Source organism: Caloenas nicobarica, chromosome 16, assembly GCF_036013445.1.
Source record: "Caloenas nicobarica isolate bCalNic1 chromosome 16, bCalNic1.hap1, whole genome shotgun sequence".
Classification (NCBI taxonomy): Eukaryota; Metazoa; Chordata; class Aves; order Columbiformes; family Columbidae; genus Caloenas; species Caloenas nicobarica.
The window spans coordinates 14,498,306-14,523,098 of NC_088260.1; the positions used below are offsets into that span (position 1 = coordinate 14,498,306).

Below are 24,793 nucleotides of genomic sequence, written 5' to 3' on the forward strand. Positions count from 1 at the left end.
TGTTGGGCTCCTGGAGCTGCTGGAACCCCAAGTCAGGGCTGCGGGACTCCTGGACACCTAAAACTGCCAGACCACCACTGCACACCTGGGACTGTTAGATCCCCTGGACAGGCGGACCCCAGGGCTGCCAGGCACCCAGGACAGCCAGACCCTCGGGACAGCCAGAGCTGTCGGGCCCCTGGAGCTGCTGAATCCCCGGGACAGCCAGTCCCTGGTGCTGCCGGACCCCGGAGCCACCCAAACCCCGGAGCCACTGGACTCCCAGGACTCCCGGGCACCTGGGAGCTACTGGACCCTCGGGCTGAACTGGAAGCCAGGACTTCGCTGACTTCCCCCGTCCCGGCAAACCCTCCGCCGCTTCCCGGGGCTGCCCTCCCGCTAGGCACCCCCGGGCCCGTCGGGGCCGTCGGGGCGGCGCTGCCCCGCGGCTGGGGAGGCGGCGGCCGGCGGCCCCCGGAGCCTGGCCCGCCGTCAGGGGAACCAATGCGGAATTTCCTGGCTGGCGGCGGGGCCCCTCCCGCCGCTGCCGAGAGGGGCGCGGGGGAGGCGGCGGCGGAGCGATCGCACTGCGGCTTCCGCCCGCCGAGCAGCAGCCGGGACAGGGCGGGTACCGGGCACGGCGGAGCCGGGGCGGGGGGGGCGGCCAGAGCGCCCGGCCCCGTATGGGATGGGCTGGGTCAAGCCGGGCCCCGCCGCTCCGACGGTCATGGCGGCCCGTGGGCTGCGACCGCCCCGCCGCGCCCGAGCCGGAGCCGGAGCCGGAGCTGCGGTGCTGCTGCCGGTGCTGCTGCTGGTGCTGAGCCGCGGAGCCGCGCAGGAGCTGAGCCCCCGCGGCAGGAACGTCTGCAGGGCCGGCGGGTAGGAGCGGCGGGGCGGGCAGGTGTGGCGGGGCGGGACGGGACCCCCCGACCCGCCGTTCGGGGCCGGGGCGCGGTGGGGTGCGGCGGGGCTGGGCGGGGGGACAGTCGCCGCTCCCCTCCCCCGGGCCAGTCGCGGCGCTGGGCGCCTTCCAAGACAAAGTCCGTCTTGTGCGGAGCTGAGGCGGGGGGAGCCGGGGAAGGGGCGAGGAGCTCAGCCCGAGCGGGGCCGGGAGTGAGGGGCCCCGGGCGTGCTGCGGGGAGCCGGTCCTGGGCACATCGGGGCCTGTCCTGCTCCCCCTTGGGTCAGTCCTGCTTCGGGGAGCCGGTCCGGAGTGCCCCGGGGCCGGTCCTGTGCCCTCGGGGCCGGTTCTGCTGTGCGGAGCCGGTCCTGGGTGCCTCTGGGAATCGGGTTGCACCGTGAGGGGCCCGTCCCGCCCCCCCCCCGTGCCCCGTGCCAGTCGCACTGATGAGCCCGGGCCGGCAGGATGCAGGATGCTCTGGGTATCCTGGTGGAGCTGCTTGGGATGGCAGAGTAGCAGCTCCAGGGCTCTTGGGTTTGGCTTCAGAAAGTGGGCGCTGGCACTGCCTGGCTGTCCCCGGGATCACGTCCTGCCTGCCTGGCCAGAGGCAGAGTCCCGGGAGCTAGCAGTGCCTTGTCCCCTCTCCATGTACCATGAGTGGCTTTGCAGAGCATCACCTCTGTCACCTCGGGCCAAGCTTCTCTGTAGCGCTCAGGCTTGGTGCTGGGCAGGCTCCTCGGCCAGGCTGGCCCCAGCAAAGGGGGGAGCGCACCCACCGCCGCTCCCTCCCGGCTGGGAGAGCAGGATCCCTCCCTTGATGGGAGGCCCAGGCCATAAATGCACCTTTACATCTCACCCGTGAGGTCAGACGAGTCCACAAGGAAAACATGTGCTGCAAGCGAGAGGGGCCGCATAATGGCTCCATTCAGCAGGGCCACAGGGCGCTGGTGCCCCCTCCTCAGATTACAGGCTGAGTTTCCTAAGGAGGCATTTCATGAGCCAGAGCGGCCACAGCTCCCAGCACCGAGCTGTTCCTCGCAGAGGAGGATGCGGGGAGCAGTCTCTCCTCGGTGGCCTGTGAGCTGCCAAGCTGGTTCCCTGCAAAACTGCCACCACATCCTGGGGTGGCAGAGGGGATGTGAGCAGTGTCCCCCGTTCCCAGCATCCTGCCCCGTGTGCTGGGGATGGGGTGTCTGGGTGCTCCCCTTGCGCAGAGCCCGCCCCATCCCTGCTGGGTGGAGGCGGGGGACACGCTGCACCCAGTGCCGCAGGCCTCAGAGTCACTCCCTGTGCCACCCACGGGTGCCGTGGGGTGCGAAGAGGCACGTGCTGGTGAGCAGGACAGGGTGCACAGGGTGGGCAGGTGGTGGTGTCCATCCTCCCGTGGAACGAGGCATGAAGACAGCCTAGGAGCCAGACAAGGTGGGGAGGGGGTGGTCCCTAGGAAGCTGAGATGATGTTTGCATCTTTTTCCACTCCTCACCCTTCTGCAAACCCTTCTCCTTCCCCACCTATATGCCTCACACCCACCCCTGTCTTTACTGTGCTGCTCCCCTCGGCATGGAGGATACCCCATGTGTCACCATCCAAACCCACCTTGGTGGCCCCAAGAACCTGGAGCAGGTGCTGCAGGTTATGCCCTGTGCCTGGGGCTTTGGGCAGCCGGGCTGCAGAGGGCTTGAAGTGTCCCCTGCCCACGCTTGGGAAAGCTGCTGATGGGACTCTGAACCATGTGGCTCTGCCAAGCGCATGCAGGCATCCCTCAGCTGCGGGTTTTGGAGGGCTCAGGAGGAGGATTCTGCTTCAGCCCCTCCTGCAGCCTCCTGAGACCTGGCTAGCAAGTAGTAATCCAAGAAACTATGTAGGGAAGAAGAAAAGGGCATATTTGGGAGCTATTTGATGTTAAAGTTTTGTGTACTACCTACTACTTGCTCTTAAATTTGAAGCTCTTTTATAATCAGTTACAAGTTGGTGTGACCCTGTCCGAAGCTGCCATTTGGGATACAGGCTGATGAGAGCACTGTGCGCCTGGCCATTGCTTTGTTCATCTCCTGCTCTCACTAATGCTCTCTTTTGGTAATCTTTGGTTTTTAACTGATTTTTCTTTTCTTTCTCTGCCTGAAGAGTTTCTGTTTATGTGCGTGATCCTACTCCTGCTGTCTCTGCCTGCACCAGAGGCTGGGTTCGGGTCGAGGAGCTGCGGCTGGCGTTGGCTGCGGGCGATGCCGCTGGCTGGGAGCCGGTTGTCCCGAGAGCCCTGTGTGCCACGCGGGGAAGCTGGTGGCACCGAGTGATAGGTGACACGGAGAAAGACGGAGCTCAGTGCTGGGGTGATGCTCGGGAGGATCAGTGGGGTGGGGAGCACTGGGGGTGGCCCCGTGGCTGAGGAAGGTGACAGCGATGCTCTGGGCTTCGGGGGCATGGTGGGCGCCCGCAGGGCTCCTCTGCAGCTCCGGCCCCTGGGCTGAGAGCGGGGACGTTTTGTATGGGACCACGGGCAGCAGCTCCCAGCCACACCCCACGTCTCTCTCTTGCTTTCGGGGGTGTGAGCCCGCTCCTCATTGTCTGGGAGGCTGCGTTGGTCTGGATGAGGAGCCCCCTCCACAGCTGTAGGTAAAGAGGACCATGCTTCAGGGAGCAACATGAGATATTAATCCACAAGAAAAATATTCTGCCTCTGTAGAGACCCCCAGAGCATGTGCAGAGGTTCTGCGTTCTGCTGATTCGCGACGTGAGCGGGATGTGGCCATGCGCTGGGGACGACGCTGGCGCTGAGCACTCGTCCCTGCAGCTCATGGCTCTGGCTCTGCCCGTGTCCCCGCTCCTTTTCCTCCACATCAGCAAGGCTCCCAAGCCCTGGTCATATCTCGGAGGCAGCTTTTCGGCCTTTCACAGCATTTGTAGTGCTTTGAAGAAAAGAAAAAGAAATAGAAAATATATTTGCACTGTGCGTGTCAGTTGTGGCATGTCCATGTGGGTCAGGAGCGAGCTTTTAAACAAATCTCCCAGTTATCCCAGTTCCGGTGGTCACAGGGCACATGGAGCGAGCCATGAGACCACAAGACGTGTTTTAGACCTGCACCCCGGTGGGTGCTGGTCACCTCTGCAGCCAGCACCGACCCTACCTGGGACTGGCTGTGCTCAGGGACCGGTCCATGTGCTGCACTGGGAGCACCAGTTACCCAGTGCTGCATCCCAGCTGCCTCTCCTTGCAATGGCAGCAAGTTTGTTTGCTGTCAAAGCTGCTGATAAACGAGGCGGGGGTGAGCGAAGGGGTGTGGGACGCCATCAGCAGGCGCGGTGAAGGAGAGATTAGCTATCAGTGAAGAGATAAGCAGGAATCCTGCGTCCGACCGGGCGGTGGGTGGGCTGTGGTCCCGGCTGGTGGTGGTCGCGGTGCTGCTCGCCTCCTCTGGCTAGCAGCAGGAAAAGGGTTTTTCCCTCCTGCCACCATGTTTCAGCAGCTCCCAGCTCCCCGCCGTCAGCTTGGGGATTTCAGCACCGGTGATGCTTTTCGGTGCATCACCTACAATACCTGTTTTGGTGGCCAGGCTGAGCTGTTCAAGGGAGGAGATTTCCCAAGCACGGGGGTTTCCCCTTGCAAACCTGCGATGGTTTCATCTAAAACCTGCCAAACACTGAATTTCTAAAGGGTGGAGGGGCAAAAGCAACCCCAGGTGGGACAGCAGATGCTTTGGTCACGCCGTGGGAGGGTCGGGGCACCGCAGACCCTTCCCTGCCTGCACCCAAGCATCCCAGCACAGCTTTTCAGGGAGGGCAGCCTGAAGCCCCTTGCAGAGAAGAACCTTGTCTCGAGCCCACGCGCTTCTTGGGTGGATTGTTTGATGGTTGGGCCCTGTTTGCCATTATCACTGTGCACCCCCACGCATGCTCAGCTGGAGCAGAGCCCCCACTCGGGTTCCCCACGCAGGGGGCACATGCCGACTGCGATCGCAGCGTCTTGCAACCGCTTCAACGGGCTGAATAGATGGAGCTATTTTGGGCTCCGGCTGCAAGGCATTTTTTCCAGGCCTTGAATCATTTTTGTGGTTCTTTTCTGCCTCCTTTCCAATTTTTCACCGTCCGCTGCAAAAAGGGGGACGCAAAGCTCCCGGCTGGGCCGCGCGGGTGCTGCCCGCCGAGGGGCCGGCGGTGGGAGCCGCATCCAGCCCCCGGTACCCGCGTTTGGCCGGGGGGCTGCTGGCAGCTCCCTCCGCGGCCCCAGGACAAGGCAGTCTGGCAGCCAGACGTGGTCCTGTGACTGTGCTGGGTTTCGAGCGAATACTTCCTCGATGTCTCCTCCTCCTCTTCTGCATTTGTTACATATAAAGAGGAAAAGGGAAAGAAAAAAAAAAAAAAAAGCAAAATGCATTCCAGGCTACGTTGCCGGACCAGCCCGGGTGAGGTTTTGCTTGACTGCAGCATCTGCTTGGGCCGTTTATAACCCTCCAGCATCGCTCCCATTGCTGGCAGTGTGTCACCCTGGGCATGAGCGGGACACCCCAGGGACAAGCGGGACACCCCAGGGATGAGCAGGATTCCCCTACCTGGGGGGTTCCTGCGGTGTCACAGCATGGGGAACGTGTTCCCCACACCTGGGTTTCAGCATCACGAGCGCCCAGCCGTTCGCTTGGGGGGTCATTGAACCAGTGCGGGTGAGGTGTGCCCACGTGTCCCATGCCAGCAGGGAGCTGAACACCTCTGGCTGAGCCTCTGGTGGGGTCTGAGACCCCATACTGGTATTGGCTGGGGTTCAGCTTGTGCCAAAACCTGTTTGGCTGATGATCCCGTGCTCCCTGGAGGTGGTGGCACTCCGGGACACCCAAGGGTTCAGGGACACATCCCAGCTGCCTGCAGTTGGCATCACCCAGCTCGTATGTGGGGGATGTCCCCTGTGCCCCAGCCATCCCAGCGGGGTGGTTCTGGCCTTTGGGGTGCTGTCCCCAGGCCCCTGAGCGGCTAACCCGGGGTTTGGGTCATGTTCGGTCCTTTTGCAGCAGCCAGGTAGAAATGTGGGTCTCCTGAGCTGTGCTGCCCAGTGCTGGCAGGGCTGAGCCCAGGGGGGACTTGCTGCCCCTGGGGTGGTTGCAGGTGCTGCGGGGATCCTTCCCGCTCTGCTCCGGGTCCTGCTGCCTGGCACCTGGCACGGAGGGTGTGAGCAGGCAGGGGGGGTGCAGGCAGGGGGGTGTGCAGGCAGGGGGGTGTGCAGGCAGGGGAGGGTGCAGGCGGGGGGGGTGCAGGTAGGGGGGTGTGCAGGCAGGGGGGGGTGCAGGCAGGGGGGGGTGCAGGCGGGGGGGTGCAGGCAGGGGGGGGTGCAGGCGGGGGGGTGCAGGCAGGGGGGTGCAGGTAGGGGGGTGTGCAGGCAGGGGGGGGTGCAGGCAGGGGGGTGTGCAGGCAGGGGGGGGTGCAGGGAGGGGGGAGCAGGGTGGCCCCCACTCACCACAGTACCCCCTGAGCAGGGAGATCCAGCAGCCGGGAGGACAAGCCGGGCATCTGGCTGCGGGCACCGTGCCACCCCATCCCAGGAGCCGGCTGCTTTGCCGGACCCTCGGGTGCAGAGCACTTGGTTTTCCTCTGGGATATTTAGAGCCTTCCCTTTTTACCCAGCTTTTGCGGGCTTGGGGGACCTTTTTTTTTTTTTTTACAGTAGCAGTTGCAAACCTGACTTTCTTTGTTTCATCGCTCCCGATTAATGAGAGAAACTGGCCCTGTCCTCACTCCCAGCATCTCAAGCCGGTGCCCGTGGGAGCCCCTGGCAGATCTGTGCTCCCTGCGTGCTGGAGGAGCAGCCGACAGCTCTCCTGGCCCCATGGGGGTGCAGCAGCCCCTGGCCGGTTTCAACTGACTGGGAACAAGACCCCTCACCCTCACAGCATTTTGGGATTTTGGGATGGACCAGGACTTGCTGAGGGTCATAACCATTTGTGGTGCTTTTTTTTTTCCCTCTGCAGCTCCTTGGTGCTCACATGCTGCCCGGGATGGAGGCAACAAGGAAGCGAGTGTTTAATAGGTGAGCGCCCGTGTTTTGCTTCATTGGACAATGCTCATCTGCCCAACCTGTGCTGTGCCCTGCTGGCCACACCAGCACTGCCAGGGGCCACCCTGATGTGCCCTGCAGTGGGGACCCCCCGTCCCAGCGACACCGGGGGGTGTCCTGCCTCCCCGTGCTGCTGGAGGCCAGCAGCGTGTGGATGGAAGGGGTGCTCAGCCCCAGTTCTGGGGTGCTGGTCACAGAGCCCAGCCCTAGGGTACCCCCTGCCCCACAGCGATGCCCTGGGTTGCCCCAGCCCCCCGTGGGCTCCTCCGTGGGGACCCTCAGCCCCACTCCCAGGCCGGGGGATTTCCCTCCATGTTGGTCAGCTTTGGGTCTAAGGATTTGGAGGTGCTGCTCTGAGACCAGTGGACAGTGAGGTGTCCTCCAGGGTGAAGTGTGGGGACAGGGAAGGTGTAGCTGCAGGGGCGGGACCCACAGAGTTCCCATGGGTGCTGCAGCAGCGTGGGGAGCTGAGCCAGAGCTGTCAGTGGAGGAGGAGCCGCCGGGACCAGCCCGTGTCCATCGCGGCCGCCTGGGGAGCGGCTGCCGGGGCAGGTCGGCTGTGGGGCCACTGGGCCTGCAGGCTGGGCAGCCCCGGCTGGGGCCGTGCCGGGCGTCACAGCCCTTACCAGGTCTTGGCAAGCTCAGCGGCGATGCTCAGCATGGAGCCCTGGGAGGTCTCATCCCCTGCACTGCCGCGGTGATGCCCGCAGCTGGTTTGGGGTTCCTGTGCTGCTCCCCACGGTCCGGGCTGGCCGCGGGGCTTGCCTTGCCCAGGAGGGCTGGAGGAGCTCCACACGCTGGCCCCAGGGCTCGTCAGTTTGCAGCCGACGGTGAAGACCACGTAACCAACTAACCCACCGTGCATGAGCCCTCGTAACCGCTCGCTGCATGCGATGGGTGCCCGCGCACCGGGAACGGGACACGGTCCCTGCGGCGTGCCGGCAGGAAGGGACGGGACGGGGCCTGCCAGGACAGCGGGGGGAGGACGGTCCCGCCAGTGAGCTGCCCCATCTCCTTGCCGCCCGCCCGCTCTAACCGCTAGACTCACTGCTCCTAACCTGTGTAATCTGTCTATTTTAGGGGTTTCTATAGTATCCATCACCGTAGGTCTAAGAACTCCCAGGTAAGGTGGATGGGGTGAGTGGTCTGCTGTCCCTCTCCCGGTGGCCGAGGAGCCTTGTCCGGGTCCACGCGGGATCTGCCTGCGCCTGCCTGCGCCGCGGTGCTGCCCGTGCCCGTCCCGCGCCTGCCCCGCGCCAGCCAGGGCCCTCGGCAGGACGGGCTGGTGGCCTCTGGGGGCCGGTGACCCGCATGCGAGAGGCGGTGCTGGGGGTGGCAGTGACGCCGCTGCCGTCCATAAGGAGTGCAGGGAGGGGGACAGGGGGCCTGCGCTTGTGGCTGTCTGCAGCCCCCCACCCGTGTCCCTGTTCTCCCCCAGCGCTGCCTCTGCCGGTGGCACAGACCTGAGCGAGGGGCGCTGCTGCCGGGTGCAGCGGGTGGCAGGGCCGGGGCCGGGCTGGGTGGCAGGAGGCTGGTGGCAAATTCCTGGCGAGTGTCTCATCCAGCCTGCCTGCCCGCTTGCCAGGACGGTCACGGCGCCACAGCTCAGCAGCAGCCAGGGAGCTACGGCGCAGCCCTTCCCCTGCTCTGCGGGGCTGGGGGAGTTTTGGGGTGGCAGAGACGTGCCTGGTGGCACTTGCGCTCATGCCATCTGTCTGTCCACCCGTACAGCTGTGTGTGAGGGGAACTTCACCTGCAAGGAGAATGAGGTGTGTGTCAGGCCCGGCGAGTGCCGCTGCCGCCACGGCTACTTCGGCGCCAACTGCGACACCAGTGAGTATTGCATGTGCCCGCGTGTCCTCAGCGGGTTTTTCCAGGGCGGCCCTGAGGTGCTGGCTCATCTGGGGTGACTTTCCAGTGCAGAACATCAGGGATGGAGCTGCAGATGCTCTTCTTCTGCCCTTTTCTGTCCCCCAACTTTGTGCCCAGGGCATCGTCCCTTTGGAGGGGTCTCCTGTGAGATCCAGCGCGCTGGGAGGACGGGAGGCCTGTGGTCAAGAGGTCCCATTGGGACTAGGGGTCTCCACTGGTGCCCAGTGGTGGGGTCGTCCCACGGGCAGTGCCAGGGCTGATGGCTCTGCCCACAGAATGTCCCCGGCAGTTCTGGGGTCCCGACTGCAAGGAGATGTGCAGCTGCCACCCCAACGGGCAATGCGAGGACGTGACGGGCCAGTGCACCTGCAACCCCAACCGCTGGGGTCCCAAGTGCGAGAACGTCTGCCTCTGCAAGCACGGCAAGTGCGACCAGAAGACGGGCAAATGCACCTGTGAGCCCAACTGGTGGGGACCCCAGTGTTCCAGCTCCTGCTATTGCAGCCACAACTCCCAGTGCGACCAGCAGACGGGCAACTGCCTGTGCCAGCCCGGCTGGTGGGGACGCGGCTGCAACAACCAGTGCTCCTGCAACAACTCGCCCTGCGAGCAGTTCACGGGGCGCTGCCAGTGCCGGGAGCGGACGTTCGGGCCCCGCTGTGACCGGTACTGCCAGTGCTACAAGGGCAAGTGCAATCAGGTGGATGGGACCTGCACGTGTGAGCCGGGCTACCGGGGGAAGTATTGCCGCGAGCCGTGCCCGGCTGGCTTCTATGGGCAAGGCTGCAGGAGACGGTGAGTGCCCGGAGCCTGTTGGGCCTGACCCAGCACCGTGGGCTCGGTAGGGGGTGGCGACAGGAGGTTTTGGGGATGCTGCACTGGGTGACAGGTCCCTCTTTGGCCGTTGCAGGTGTGGGCAGTGCAAGAGCCTGCAGCCGTGCACGGTGGCAGATGGGCGCTGCCTGACCTGCGAGGCCGGCTGGAACGGCACCAAGTGCGACCAGCCATGCTCACCTGGCTTCTATGGAGAGGGCTGCGAGCAGCTCTGTCCCCCCTGCAAGGACGGGCACACCTGCAACCACATCAACGGCAGGTGCTCCCATTGCAACCCGGGCTGGATCGGAGACCGGTGAGTGCGGGGGGCACGGATGGAGCTGGGCACGGGGGAGCCGTGGGCGGTCTCCCTGGTGCTCCCGGCCAGGAGCAGGGCTGGCTGGGGGTTCTGCAGCCAGGAGGGGAGGGCAGGGATGGGCTGAGCCCACTGGCACAGCTGTGGGACTGGAAGGAGCCTGCGAGACCCCTGCCCTGTGCCCCAGGTAATGGTGGGTGCTTGTGGAGAGGCTCAGCTCTCAAGCTGGGATGCTTTCTTGTGCCCAGGATTGGTTCCAGGGCTTTGCAGCACCCAAATGGGGCTGGCAACACACAGCCCCATCTCCCTGCCTGCAGGCGTGGGGCTGGGGAATGCCGGGGGTTCCCCGGAGCCCTGGGTGCTCCAGCCACCTGCCCTCATCCCTCCCCAGGTGTGAAACCAAGTGCCGCAATGGGACGTACGGGGAGAACTGCGCCTTCGTCTGCAGCGACTGCGTCAACGGCCAGTGCCACTTCGAGACCGGCCGCTGTCTCTGCCACCCCGGCTCCCACGGCACCTAGTAAGTGAGCCCGGCGAACACCTCGGGGTGCACCCCAGGCACGGGTGATGCTCGGGCACCTCCCGTGCCCTTGGGTCCTGCGCGGTTCCCACCTGCGAGGTTTCCTGCAGTGGAAGTGCTCGCGGGCAATAATTTGGATGGTGTTTGGAGTGGAAGGAAAAGGTCTCACTCGCAGAGCTGTTAGAAGCAAGGTAAGGCCACGAGGCGGGGGTTTTGCTTTAGGAAATGCCTGTTTGGCAAAAACAAATGCTGTCGACAGAACGGTGGTTTAGGTCTTTTTGGTTTTTTAAGTCCAGAGTGGAATTTCTAGCTGAAAAGAGAGAGAAAACCACATCCCAGAATAGCAAATAGCCTCATGGGCATGGCATCCATGGGGTGCTCCTGCTGCGAGCTGCAGCTCTGGCCGGGGTTTTCCTCACCCCTAGGAAGAGCCCCCACCTCGTCCCCCCTGCCCCCTGCCCAAGGAGGGGCCGCAGGGACGTTGCCATCCTGCTCACATCCCCTGGTGGTTTTTCCAGCATGAGACTGCAATGCTGTTTGAAAAGGCAAGGAAAGTGTTTCCACCCAAGCCAGGACATGCAAACCCTCCCCAGGTCCTGCCAGATGCTGCTTAGGTTTTCCCAGCAATTAACTCAAGGGTGATGGCAGCAACAGGGGTTCGGAGCTGGTGTCCTGCCTGTGCCAGCGTTTCATTCAGGGCTTATAAACAGGGAGCGTTTGCATTTTGGGCGGTTTTTTGGGAGGCTTCACCAACCACTTGTGCTGCTGGAGGAGCTGGCTGGGCACCGGTGCCAGCCCAGGGTGCCCAGCCTGGGCATCGTTGCCACCTTTGGTAGCCCAGGCAGAGTGGGCCCTGGGGCTCAGCGGGGGTGTGCGGGGATGCTTTCGGCACAGTGCCGGAGGACAGCACGTGAGTTAATCTGTTCTGAGACCCTGACACAGCACTGGGGATGTGGGTCCCAGGCTGCAGCCCCAGCCCCAGCAGCATCCCGGAGCTGTAACCACGGCTGAGCTGTGCCGGACGGTGCTCGCCGGGCAGGCGCGGGGACGCCCTTGGTCCTCGGGCGGATCCCTGTGACTACGTGCAAACCAGTGTTTTTGTCAGCAGCATATAATTTTGCTAAAAAGGAGATGATTTCTGGAAGGAAGGCAGAAGCGATGTCCTCGCTGTGCAGGAGTGTACCCTCCCTCAGCTCTACGTCGGGAGGATGCTAAAGGAAAAACTCCTAAAATACCGTGGTGTGCAAAAAGTGGCTTATCTCCTCTGCAGCATTCCCAGAGGTCTCCGGACCCTCTTGGGAAAAAACACCTCCTCTGCTCTCCCGAAACCCCAGCCCAGGGCAGAAATAGTGGGGTGAGGTTTGGGTTGCAGAGGAAATATCCCGGCTCCCATCCTGCCACATTTGCTGCCCTGGTGCAGCTGCCCGGTGCGGCCGCGGGGGCTCAGCACCGTCCCGGCGGGCACCCGGCACCTGGCAGGCACGAGGCTCAGCCGCGCTGGCGCTTTGCAAGTCGGCAGAGCGTAAAATGGGCTGAGCCGCCTCCGGGCACGGCGCCCAGGGCCGGGGCAGCTGCGGCCCCGAGGAAGCGGGTTTGGGCCGGGCCCCGCTGGCTCCTCACGGCTGCAACCGCTGCGGCCACGACGCTGCTGCCAGGGAGCAGCTGGTGGATGGTTTGGTGCCCAGCAGCGCTGCCAGCATCCGCCAAATCCATCTGGGTCCTGCACCGTGGTCCCTGTCCCACAGCTGGGCTGACAGGTTGGGTTGGTCCCACCGACACCGAGAGCCCCGATTCCTTTGGCATGTGCCTGGCACGTCCTCAAGCCCTTGATGCTCGTGGGTTGGGGCCCGTTCATGTGTGTCCCCATCGCCTTGGTGATGCCACCAGGGAGGTCATTGCACCAGCGGTGGAGATTTGACTCCAGGCTTAGCTGAATCGGGGGGGTCTCCCTTGACAGAGCCGATGCCTCAGGGCTGTTAAGTTGTTTTTTTCTTCCTGGAGGCCAAAAAAATACAAATAAAATCAATCCGTGCACTTCCCTAGCTCGTGGCTGCCATGGTGCTGCCTAGCTGAGGGTGGGGGGCCCGGGGGTGCCACGGCCACATCACCGCTGAACCGAGATGGAAACCCTGCGCATGACACCGGGATGTCTTTAAATGTGACTGCTGGGTGAATGACCTTTCATAATTGCTGTGCCTAATTGCAAAGCTCTGCATGGGGAGCAGCGAGAGCATCTGAGCTCCAGCTGGGCCAAATCCCCCAAGCGATGGGCTCCTGCTCCCCAGGGTATGGGGGGGCTGTGTCAGAAGAGGCTGGGGAAGTGCCCCCCGCTTTTCCCCGCAGCACTGGGGGTTTGGGGGAGGCAGCAGCCAAGGTGACGATGGCTCTCACCTGGCCCCTTCCCTCCAGCTGTAACCTGACTTGCCCACCCGGCCGCTACGGAGCCAACTGTGCCGAATCCTGCGGCTGCCACGACGGCGCCTGTGACCCGCTGACGGGCGCCTGCCACATGGGTGAGTGCCGGGCACAGGCCAGGGTGCCGGGCTCTGCCGCAGGGTGTCACCGGGCTGAGCAGCTGGTTCTGTCTTACAGAGGCCAACCAGCGGATGGGAGTGATCGGGGCAGGAGCGCTGCTGGCGCTGCTCCTCATCCTCCTGCTCTCCCTGCTCTGCTGCTGCTGCGTCTGCCGTAAGAAGGACGAAGCCCACGGGTGAGTGCTGGTGCTGGGGGGGCTCTCGCTGGGCTCTGCCGTGAAGCCCGAGCAGAGTGGGGAGCTGCGGGTCTGTGGGGAGCTGGGGATGTCGGTGCTCAGTGTGGGGCTGGGACCGGTGTGGGGGTTACAGGGACCACACCGGGACAGCAGCGCTGCGAGGAAACTGAGGCAGAGCAGCGCTGCCCGCCCGGCACCGTGTGCCCTGCAGATCCTCGGGGTTCAAGTGGTCCGGCTGCATCCTCGGGGCAGCACCCATCCAGGAGCTGGCGGAGGGACTCGGGGTGAGCCCTGCCTGGGGACGCGCTGCCTCGTCTCCCCAGCTTCTTTTCCCTCTTGTGGTCCATCACTTCATGGAGACCCACGAGGTCCCCTCCAGTCTCTGGGGAGCTAGAGCCACTCTGCAAAGGGAACCCTAAAATACAGTGAGGGTGTCAAGATGTGGCTATGACCCCTAGAACAACCCATGGGGTGACACCTGGGGGTGACAAGCTGCAGCACTGCCAGCTGTCCCACATGGGGACATTCAGGGCCAGGAGGGTGAGTTCCTGCAGCAAGATGGAGATGAACCTGCATTTCAGCAGCACTGGGTGACATCCTGCCACGGAGACAGGGCTGGGGACAGTCCTGTTGCAGGGGGAGAGGCTTGTGCTGCTCAGCAAGGAATGAGCGAGCGGTGGGAGCTCCTCCGGCTGAGGAGAAAGCCTCCCCTTGTGCCGCCAGCCACTGCACAGGAATTTTCCGGAAGCCTCCCCGTGCAGCCTTGCCAGCTCAATCCCAGCCCAGCACATCTGGCTTGGAGAGCCTGGGGGCTGTGTGTAATAATCCCACTGATAAAAGCACAAACGCAGCCTCACATGTTGGGGTATCACATGGAGAGGGGGAAATAGCTCAAAATAGATCCATCTTTCCCAGGGTGCTTGGGCTCAGCAGTGTCCCCAAACAGCTGGGTCACCGTGGTGCTGTCCCAGCAACGGTCCCTCGCCAGAGCATCCCAAGGGACTGCGGCGGCAGTGGGCACGTCGCAGGTTGCTTTGCATCAACACACGAAACTGCTCACTCCTGCGGCTGCAGTTAATTGCTGGAAACGGCAGCCCCAGGAGGCTTCAAAACCAGAGAGCAAATAAAAAGAAGCCATGTGTTTGGTTTTGGGTTGGGATGATTTTTATTTTTTTAAAGATTCACAGGGTCTTGGTCTGGTATTGCGGGTGTTTTGGGGCTGGGTTGCCAGTGACCGTGGCTGGATCTGGCCCCGCTCTGCATCCTGGTGCGGTGGGAGCTGGTGGCCGGTGCTGGCAGCAGCCCTAGGGTATCCCCAACCCCCTGTGCCCCCTGCCCACAGCCGCCCCAGACCCTTCCCTGAACCCCCTTTGCATCTGCAGCATCCCTGAGTTCCTGACTCTGTCCATGTCCCCGTGAAGGCTGTCCCCATCACGGGGCAGGTGCCAGCGCCTCTCTGATGGAACTGTCACCTTCTCTTGCAGCTCCAGCCAGGACCCGGCAGCAGCCAAGAAACCGCCGAGACGCTTGTGCGGGCGTTTCAGTCGGATCAGCATGAAGCTCCCGCGCATCCCCCTGCGCCGCCAGAAGTTGCCCAAGGTCGTGGGTAAGGTGCTGGGGTCTGGGCGGGGGGCAGAGAGCCAGACCCCTGGGGCTTTACTCCTGGCAGGGCAGTGCACATGACTCACAGCATCCTTTCCAGCCCCGAAGCCAGGACGGTGAACACGGCAGAGCAGTGCCGGGGACCGTGGCGATGCTCAGTGCGAGCTTCCTGGCTCGCCAGGGCTCAGCCCTTTCTCATGCTGCAGGTTCTGGATCTCAAAGTGCATCGTTTTGCTTCACAAGGGCAGGTACGCGCTGCCTGGAGCTCTGCTGAGCGGGTTTGTGAGGTTTTTAGGTTCCCCAGGTAGAGGAACACTCCCTGTCACTGCAGCGAAATGCCTCGTTTGCCCCTTTGGTCCTGCCCCAGCTGTGCACGGGGCAGGAGCCTCCGAGCGGGGCAGAGCCCACCCTGCTGCTGTGTGCAGTGGGATGAAGGGGCAGAGATTAGGGGTCAGCTCCCTGCACTGCCCGGCCACAAACTGGAATTGTAGGAGGCTGTTTGCGCCCAGCAGAGCCGCTGACCTGGGACTGTTTGGGATGTCAGGGACCCCCCACATCCCGGCAGCAGAGGGACACTATCTGCTTCACGCTCACCCCAGTGTGAGCAGGGGGATCTGCTGCCTCATAGAGGACCCCGGTGCGGGGAGAGGGCTCAGCCCTGTGCCCGCGTCCCGAGCCCCACACCTCCCGGGGGTGCGATGCCAGTGGGATGCCCCAAGCAGCCGCATCCCAGCGCTTGGTGTGAGGCCAAATTCCCCATGCCAGGTGGGGCACGGAGGTGACCCCTATGCCAGCACACTGTGCCTGAGCTCCAGCATCAAAGCGGGGGGATGACTCCTTGCTGCGTGGGGCACGGCAAAGCCCTGCCCCAGAGCAGAGTGCGCCGGGGCCGGAGAAACATTCCTGCTGCAAGGATAACAGAGGATAACAGAGGCCGTGTTTGTGGAAGGGGCCGAGCAGGGCTCAGGGAGGACAGAGGGTGCCTGTGTGCGGCGAGGGCAGGGGGGGCTCTGGGGGGCTGCCTGCGTCTGGCTGGCGCCCACCCAGCTCCTCTGTGTAAACAGGGCGGCAGCAGCCCTGGGAAGGGCTGAGGATGCAGCAGCGGTGCCGGAGGGATGCTCGGGATGGTCTCGGGTCCCGGCAGGACTGTGGCAATTTCCGGAGCCTGGTTGTGGGGCTGGGGCTTGTTGTTCCACTGGAGGGAAAGGCTTTGGTCAGGGCTTGCCTCGTGTTCATGTTATCTTACACGGCAGAGCTGGTCTGGGTTTTCTGCAGCCCCCGGTCCCTCTGGCGTATGGTCTGGTGATGCCTCCAGCTCTGCTGAATCTGGGTCCCCCCTGGGCAAGGGGGATCTGCCAGGGTGCCTGTGGCAGCCACATCCCTGTGATGCCCGGTGACCACGGTGCCACATCGGCTCCACCTGGAAGCCACAGTGGCCAGTATGTGGTGGCAGAGGCCGCCTGTGCCCCATGTTGGTCCTGCCCCAGCAGGAGGGTCCAGCAGATGCTGAAACACCCCAGCTCAGTGCTGGAGGTGCTCAGGACTCCGTGGGGCTGTCATGGTGAAACTGGTGCTGGCCAAAGCTGAGGACACCCGGTAGATGGTTGCTCCAGGACTGCTCACGTCCTTGCAGAGCTGCCAGTGTGGCCCTGCGTTTGCTGGCGCTGGCCAAGTTTTCCCCTCTGGGCTCAAACATGACTATGGTCATGGGCAGCACAAGCCCATATGTGGTAGAACCTCCCCAGATGGGGCAGCAGGTTTTGAAGCCTCAACAAAGCTCATCAGGTGCCTGGAGCCCCAGGTACCCCCCTTGAAAGCTGCTCCCCAGCCTTGGCACCAGTTTTGGATCCACAGCATCTCCCTGGCGATTGCACCGAGCCGGCAGCTGCGTGGCCACGTCCTGGGCTGACACCAGCGGCCCCAGTGCCAGGTTTGGGCATCCCTGTGTCATGACAGCAGATGGAAGCTGCAGCTCATGGCCTGGATGGGTGTATCTGTGGTGGATGAAGAACTGGCTGGAGGGCCGAGCCCAAAGAGTGTGAATGGAGCCAAATCCAGTTGGCAGACGGTCACGAGTGGTGTCCCCAGGGCTCAGTACTGGGGCCAGTTCTGTTTAATCTCTTTATCAATGATCTGGATGAGGGGATAGAGTGCACCCTTAGTAAGTTTGCAAATGACACCAAATTGGGTGGCAGTGTTGATCTGCTGGGGGGTGGGAAGGCCATACAGAGGGATCTGGACCGGCTGGATCGATGGACTGAGGCCAATTGTCTGAGGTTCAACAAGGGCAAGTGCCGGGTCCTGCACTTGGGTCACAACAACCCCATGAACGCTGCAGGCTGGGGAAGAGCGGCTGGAAAAGGCCCTGGGGGTGTTGGTGACAGCGGCTGAACATGAGCCAGCGTGTGCCCAGGTGGCCAAAAAGGCCACCAGCATCCTGGCTGGTACCAGCACTGATGTGGCCAGCAGGACTAGAGAAGTGATTGTGCCGCTGTACTGGGCACTGGGGAGGCTGCAGCTTGAATCCTGTGTTCTGTTTTGGGCCCCTCAGGACATTGAAGGACATTGAAATACTAGAGAGAGGGCAGAGGAGGGAACGGAGCTGGTGAGGGGCTGGAGCACAAGTGTGATGGGAGCGGCTGAGGGAGCTGGGGGTTCAGCTGGAGAACAGGAGCTGAGGGGAGACCTTCTGATCTCTGACCTGCCTGAAAGGAGCTTGGAGCCAGGGGGGTCGGGCTCTGCTCCCCAGGAACAAGCGCCAGACCAGAGGAAACGGCCTCAAGTTGCGCCAGGGGAGGTTTAGATTGGATATTAGGAAAAAATTCATCACAGAAAGGGCTGTCAGGCATTGGAACAGGCTGCCCAGGGCAGTGGTGGAGTCACCATCCCTAGAGGGGTTTAAAAGGTGTTTAGACGAGGTTCTTAGGGACGTGGCTTAGTGCTAGACTTAGGTTATGGTTGGACTTGGTGATCCTGCGGGTCTCTTCCAACTGAAATGATTGTATGGGGTTCGCTTGCCCAGGACACAGGCAGTTCCAGGGTGGGTCTCGGTTGCGTGTCACCCCGCGGTGCGGGGGCCGCCCAGCTCTGCGCCGCACGGTCCCTCTCCGTACCCCCCGCCACACCTGCTCCCCATGGCAAAGCTCAACCAGCCCCGGGGTGATGCTGACCGGGGGGACTGGGGGTGCGCGGGGCCACCCTCTGTGTCCCTTCTGTGGCTCCTCACTGCTTCGTCCCAGTCCTGAGAGCAATGGGCTGCTGTGCGAGCAGGGCTGTGCCGGCACCCCCATGCACCCCCATGCTGTGGGCCCGGGAGCTTTTGGGGTGCAGCGGCAGGAGAGGACCTGTGGGAAGCTTCCATGTTTCTCCCAGCCCCATCAGCCCATGGTGTATCGGCCGAGGGGGATAAATCCCAGGGGACCAGGCAGCACCCGGCTCTGGGTGCACTGCACATCCTCGTTTTATCCTTTGGCCACATCCCGGGTCTCACCGAGCCCCAGAGACACCTCATGGCTGCGAGTCCCAGCCGCTCGTCTCGCCCCCTCTCAGGAAGCATCTCCCTTCATCCGCTTCCAGCCGGCTGCTTTTAATTTTCCCCTTTTGGTTTTTATTACGAGGAAAGCCATGTTGAAACTGCTGCTTCCCCCTCTCTAGGCCATTTGCTCTTTAAATATCGACGCTTTTTTTTTTAGCTTTCTCCAAGAAGCCAAACTGTGCAGGGGCGAGCGTGCATCGCTGCTGTCATTTTCATGAGCTTGCATCTCTGAAGCCAGATTCCCTAATAAAGAATAAATGTTCCAGTGGGCATCCCAGTAACACTTAAGAGTTATTTTATTGTAAAACAGGGACATGGTGCAAGAATCAGTCTGAGCAGGAAATTGCAGCACAACTTAAATGGTTGGGATGTGCAGGCAGAGGTTACAAATACCTGGAAATATCGATGTACAGCAGCTGGGCAGGGGGAACCTGCCCTGCGTCTGGGTTTTTGCAGCCTCTGCTGCAAAGCAGGGCTCTGCGGGGGTGCAGCCACTGCCACCACCCCAGGGGACAAAAGCCAGTGTGGGGGGGACAAGGGTATCTGGTGATGTCCAGCTTCCTGGGGGGGTCAGTCCCCTCTGCCCATGTCCTGCGGGTGCCCTGATAATGATGCTGAAGCTGTGGGTGCTCAGGGAAGCCCTGTTGAGTGTTTTGGGACACAAACTTACCCAACTAAAAGCCTTTAAAAGGGTCAAACAGAAGCACCAGTCCCTCCTGGCCCAGACAACTGCCATTGCTCAGGTTTTTTTTTTTAACTGTTGTAACCGAAAATGTATTTAACAAGTTTTTCCTCTCTGGTGGTTTTTCTCTTTCGCTCGGTTTCTCTGTGGGCAGCCTCTGTAGCAAAGAGGGCAGCGCTGGCATGAGGAGGGACGTTCCTCCTCGGCTTTTGGCTGGGAGAAGCTGGGAAAGGGATTGAAAAATGGCAGAGTTGGGAAAAATGGTTATGCACATTCCCGGGCCATAGGCATCCTTTTACCATCCTTCTAACCCCTTGTGCAGAAGCAGAAGGAGAAGGAAAATGCAAACGGTGATGGTGAAGTGGAAATTTATTGCAATTAAAACTGGCAGCTCATTTCTTTCCCCAGGAAGGGAATGGTCACAGCACCAGGACTTTGTTTGCTGTGGCTGTGCTGGGTTGCACAGCTCACGATGACTGCCAGGACACTGGCTGTGTCCTCGTGGCGCCCAGGGGTTTGGGTGGCTTGTCCCTCTACCATGTGCATCCTCAATTTGGGCAGCTGGAGACCTGCCGTGGAGAGGAGGGACAGGTGGGAGGTGTAAGGCTTGCATGGATTCTGCTGTCCACAGCCACTTGTCCCCAAGCGTGGGGGTTGCTGGTCACCACCACTGCTGGTTGGTGACTTCAGTGGGCGCTTGGCTGGGGGGACCTGGTGAAGATGCGCAGTGAGAGCTGTCCCCATGCCTGGGATACTGTCCCTGTCCCTGGGATGCTGTCCCTGTCCCTGTGCCTGGGATGCTGTCCCTGTCCCTGGGATGCTGTCCCTGTCCCCATGCCTGGGATGCTGTCCCTGTCCCTGGGATGCTGTCCCTGTCCCCGTGCCTGGGATGCTGTCCCTGTCCCTGGGATGCTGTCCCTGTCCCCATGCCTGGGATGCTGTCCCTGTCCCTGGGATGCTGTCCCTGTCCCCATGCCTGGGATGCTGTCCCTGTCCCTGGGATGCTGTCCCTGTCCCCATGCCTGGGATGCTGTCCCTGTCCCTGGGATGCTGTCCCTGTGCCTGGGATGCTGTCCCTGTCCCTGGGATGCTGTCCCTGTGCCTGGGATGCTGTCCCTGTCCCAAACACCCACTGTCAAGTTGGGCTGGGGGAGCTGTGCAGCATCCCACCCTCCTGTCTGACATGGGGGTCAGGGGGCTCCAGCAGGATGGGCACTGACAGCAGTTCCTTGCCCTCACAGTGGCCCACCATGACCTGGAGAACACCCTGAACTGCAGTTTCATCGAGCCGCCCTCGGTGGTGGAGCAGCCTTCCCCGTCCTGGTCATCCCGCGGGTCCTTCTCCTCCTTTGACACCACGGATGAGGGGCCGGTGTACTGCGTCCCCCACGAAGGTGAGCAGGGGGACAGATGCTTCCCCAGGGGACTTTGGGGTCATTGCCAGAGGCCACCTCCTGCTCAGTGGAAAGGCGTCACCCTTGCATGGTGGGGACCCTGCCACCCTGCCTCCTCATGCCCTGGGCAGGGAAGCAGGTGCCAGTGTTGCCTCTCACACAGTTTCAGACCTCCCTCCTCTGGGACGGGCTGCTCCAGGGTTGTTTTAAGAGCTCTCTAGTGCTGGGGTCTCTGCCTGGGAGGAGGGAACAGGGGGACCTGGGGACACAGTGTGGCGCAGGGGGGAGCCAGGTGAGATGCTGTCCCACTGTGCTGCGGGAGCATCTCGGTCCTTCCCCTCACCAGCACATCCCCGTCTGACATCCCCATGCTCTCTTCCCACAGAGAGCGTGGGTGACAGCAGGGACAGGGGGACACCTGCCAGCCCTGGGGACAAGCTGGTGGCCCCGGCCAGTGGGGAAGAAGCAGGTGAATACACCTTCCTGAAGGAGACGGGCTCTGTCAGAGCCTTCCCAGCTGACAGCAGCGAAACGCCCCTGCTCAAGTCCTCGGACAGCGAGCGGTCCTCCTGCGGCTCAGGCTCGGCCGGCGCCGTGCTCTACGCCCGGGTCGCCCGTCTCTCCAAGCAGTCCAAGGAGGAGGAGGATGCCACCGTGGAGCCCCGCAGCCCCGGGAAGCCGCCGTCCCCAGAGAGGACCAAACCCCGTCCTCCGGACCCAGCCACGAAGCCCAAAGTCTCCTGGATCCACGGCAGGTACAACTCCAGCCAGTCCAACTCGCTGCCGGCGCCCAGCCGGTCCCCAGAGCCAGCAGCCGCCCGGCCCGGCAGCCCCGAGCACAGCCAGGGCTTGGCCAAGAGGAAGAGAAGCCCAAGTGAGACGTCAGCCGGCGTGCAGGGCAGAGCGGAGGAGAAGGGCAGCACACGGGGCAAGGAGAAAGCACAGAAGCAACCGAAGGATCCCAGCGTCCCCGAGGGCAAAGCTGGCCTTACCGGGGAGCCCCAGTCGCCCTCCAAACCCAAGCAGAGGAACAAAACTGGCTCAGAGCCAATAGAGAACATCAACGGGGCAGTGCAGAACGCCTTCCGAAAGATGGGTGCATTCCAGCCGGAGCGGCGGGTCGGGGACAACAAGGATGCTCCCCGCAGCCCCGGCACCAGCAAACCCCGCTCCGAGCCCCTCCATCCCCAGCTGGCCTCCGAGCTGGCCGCCCAGCTGAAGGAAAAGACTCAGAGCCTCAACAAGGGGGACGGCGGCACCCGGGCGAACGGGGTGGGCGCCCAGCGGGAGAAGCCAGCCCCTCCACAGAAAGCCAAGCGCTCGGCGGCCGCCGGCGGCCAGAAGACCAGCAAGCCCTTGCTGCCCACCTCTCCCCACCTGCAAAAACTGATCCCTGGGGTGGCCGAGCCAGCGGCTGGGGAGACCAAGCGGGTGGAGAAGCCAAGCACCAGCAGCAGCCATGACCAGGCTCTCCCCAGCGAGCAAGTGGCCAAGAAAACCCCCATTAAAAAGCCTCCCAGGAAGAAAAGCCGAGAAGCCAGCCTGGAGCCACCCCGAGCAGCCGCTGTGCCCGCGCAGGCTGTGCAGTGACCGGAGCCGGGCACCGGCCCTGCGCCGGCCGTGCGCCGGCAGGAAGGACGTTTGCTGGCATAGCCAGCGGACATGGAAGCCTGGACTGGGCAGGGGGCACTGGAAGAGCCTTGAGCCTCCATTTTCCCTCCCTCCATCTCTCTCATCTCCCTTTTTCCTTTAGCCTCCCCTGCCCCAGGACCTGGTCCTCCCCACATGTGCCCTGCTGCCTGCTCCCTGCCCGGCTCTGGCCGCTCGCCCTCCCGGCAGCGCAGCACCGCAGGGAGCCGGCCCAGCCGCCAGCCCGGGGGAGTCCGTGCCTGGCATATCCCCCCACTTTTTTGTAGCAGTATTATCAATCGCATAAGCAGCGCTTGTTGTACTAGGCGTACCCACGGTATATTCTGCAGTAACGGAGCCACTCACTTCCCGCACCCCACTCCGGTCTGTGCGGCTCATGGTGCATGGGAGAGGGAGCTGCTGCTGCTCGGCACCCAGGGCATCGCCGGGCACCTGTCCTGCTCCATCACCGGCAGCAAACCTCGTGCTCCGGCACCCTGGGCTCCAGGCACAGCTCTCCATTGCCAGTCCCACGGCAGCCGCACCGTGCCCGGAGTGGGGTCGAGCTGGTTTCGACCGATGCCACCTTCCCCTCCGCCCCGGGGCTGCTTCTGGCCAGGAGGAAAGCACTGTTCATGGCCAGAGCTGGACATCCTTCGGGCTCCCACGTCCCCTCCAGCGGAGTTGGAGGGATCAGTTGGTACGACAGAGCCTGGCACCTCTGCAGAGCGCTTTCCTAATAAAAATGTATTTCTTACGTAGTGGGTGCCGTCTCTCTGTGCCTCAGGATCCCTGTAGACAGGCAACATGCTGGGCATGACCTTGTCTCGCTTGGGTGCTCAGCCCGGTCCTGAGCAGGGTGTGGTGGGGAGGTGGATGGCTTGGCAGCAGGTACAGATGGTGGCAGGCAGGTAGGCAGGGTGGGGAGGCAGATCCCCGCTGTGGCTGCTGCTACGTGCTTACCTGTCAGCAGAGACCAGCCCTGGGGGCAAGATGAGGAGCCCCTCATCCCCCTGTATCCAGCATCCTCCCCCAGCCCAGCAAGAGCCCCAGGGAGCAGACTGATCTTGTGGCCAGACCCTCTCCAGCATAGCCAGGATTGGCCCCTGGAGCTCAAGAGGGGTCTGGCAAAGAGACCACAACCCTGGATGGGTGCTCAGGCTGCTGGGACACAAGCGTGGGGGAACACAGGGAGCAGAGTCTTGCACTGGGCAGGAACAACCCCAGGTTCCAGTATAAGTTGGGGAATGACCTGTTAGAGAGCAGTGTAGGGGAAAGGGACCTGGGGGTCCTGGGGACAGCAGGGTGACCATGAGCCAGCACTGGGCCCTTGTGGCCAGGAAGGCCAATGGGACCTGGGGTGGGTTAGAAGCGGGGTGGTCAGTAGGTCAGAGAGGTTCTCCTGCCCCTCTGCTCTGCCCTGGTGAGACCTCATCTGGAATATTGTGTCCAGTTCTGGGCCCCTCAGCTCCAGGACAGGGAACTGCTGGAGAGAGTCCAGCGCAGCCACGAAGATGCTGAAGGGAGTGGAGCATCTCCCGTGTGAGGAAAGGCTGAGGAGCTGGGGCTCTGGAGCTGGAGAAGAGGAGACTGAGGGGCGACTCATTCATGGGGATCAATATGGAAAGGGGGAGTGTCAGGAGGATGCAGCCAGGCTCTTCTGGGTGACAACCAGTGATAGGACAAGGGGCAATGGGTACAAACTGGAACATGGGAGGTTCCATTTAAATTTGAGACAAAACTTGTTCCCGGTGAGGGTGCCAGAGCCTGGCCCAGGCTGCCCAGGGAGGTTGTGGAGTCTCCTTCTCTGCAGACATTCCAACCCGCCTGGACACCTTCCTGTGTAACCTCCTCTGGGTGTTCCTGCTCCGGCGGGGGGATTGCACTGGATGAGCTTTCGAGGTCCCTTCCAACCCCTGACATTCTGGGATTCTGTGTGATTCTGTGGCAGTGGGGTGCAGGGCTCTGACCCCAGCTTTCTAATCCCCCTGCCAAGGGGACAAGGCTGGGACAAGCCCAGGGGCCAGGTGACATGGAGTTTCTCCCACACAGCTTCTGCCCAAGATTCCTGAGGAGTCCTGCCTGCAATTTGCCTGCACCCTGCCTGCATGCTACCTACATGCTTCTGCCGTTTGCCTGTGTGCTGCCTGTGTGCTCGGTGTGCATTTTGCAAGCTGTCTGCCTGCTGCTTGTGCTCTGCCTGCTCTCTGCCTGCACTTTGCTGGCACGCTGCCCACATGCTGCCCGCACGCTGCCTGTGCTCTCTGTCACTGCCGGGGCGTGCAGCAGGGAGGCAGGGGTGCTGCCTGGCCCAGGAGACTGTGGCAGCAAAGCTCTGCCTGTCCGGCCACTGCCGGTGCGTGCCCAGGGCCCACAGCCTGCGGGGCTGGAGATGCCGGGTCCTTGGGGGCAGCGGCTCTGCCCCTGCCAGGCTCCTTCAGCCTCAGCCGGAGCCTCCGCAGCACCCACCGCTCTGCCCAGCTCTGCCTGCGGAGCCGCAGCCGAGGGGACCCTCCTGGCCACCAGAAACAAAAGCGGGAACGGGGAGCTGGGAGAACTGGTGCCCACCATTGAGCCATCCTGAGCTCTGCCCACAGTGGGGAATGATGGCCCAGGAGAACAACCACAGAATCACAGAATCATTTTGGTTGGAAAAGAGCTTTAAGATCATCAAGTCCAACCGTTAACCCAGCACTGCCAAGTCCAGCACTGCCCCATGTCCCTGAGAACCTCATCTCCGCCTGTCCAACCCCTCCAGGGATGGTGACTCCAGCACTGCCCTGGGCAGCCTGTTCCAATGCCC

General features: G+C 62.7%; 1 protein-coding gene across 1 annotated transcript; it reads left to right on the top strand.

Annotated features, from left to right (window-relative positions):
* Positions 1–468: 468 nt before the first annotated feature.
* Positions 469–22,722, top strand: SCARF2 (scavenger receptor class F member 2). Its single transcript, XM_065646732.1, is given in 12 exon segments — positions 469–581; positions 583–858; positions 6,832–6,890; positions 8,649–8,750; positions 9,065–9,584; positions 9,700–9,918; positions 10,310–10,438; positions 12,848–12,951; positions 13,031–13,148; positions 14,633–14,754; positions 20,209–20,361; positions 20,747–22,722. Coding segments are annotated over 12 exon segments (3,105 nt in total). The 5' UTR covers positions 469–483; the 3' UTR covers positions 21,952–22,722.
* The last annotated feature ends 2,071 nt before the right edge of the window (positions 22,723–24,793 follow it).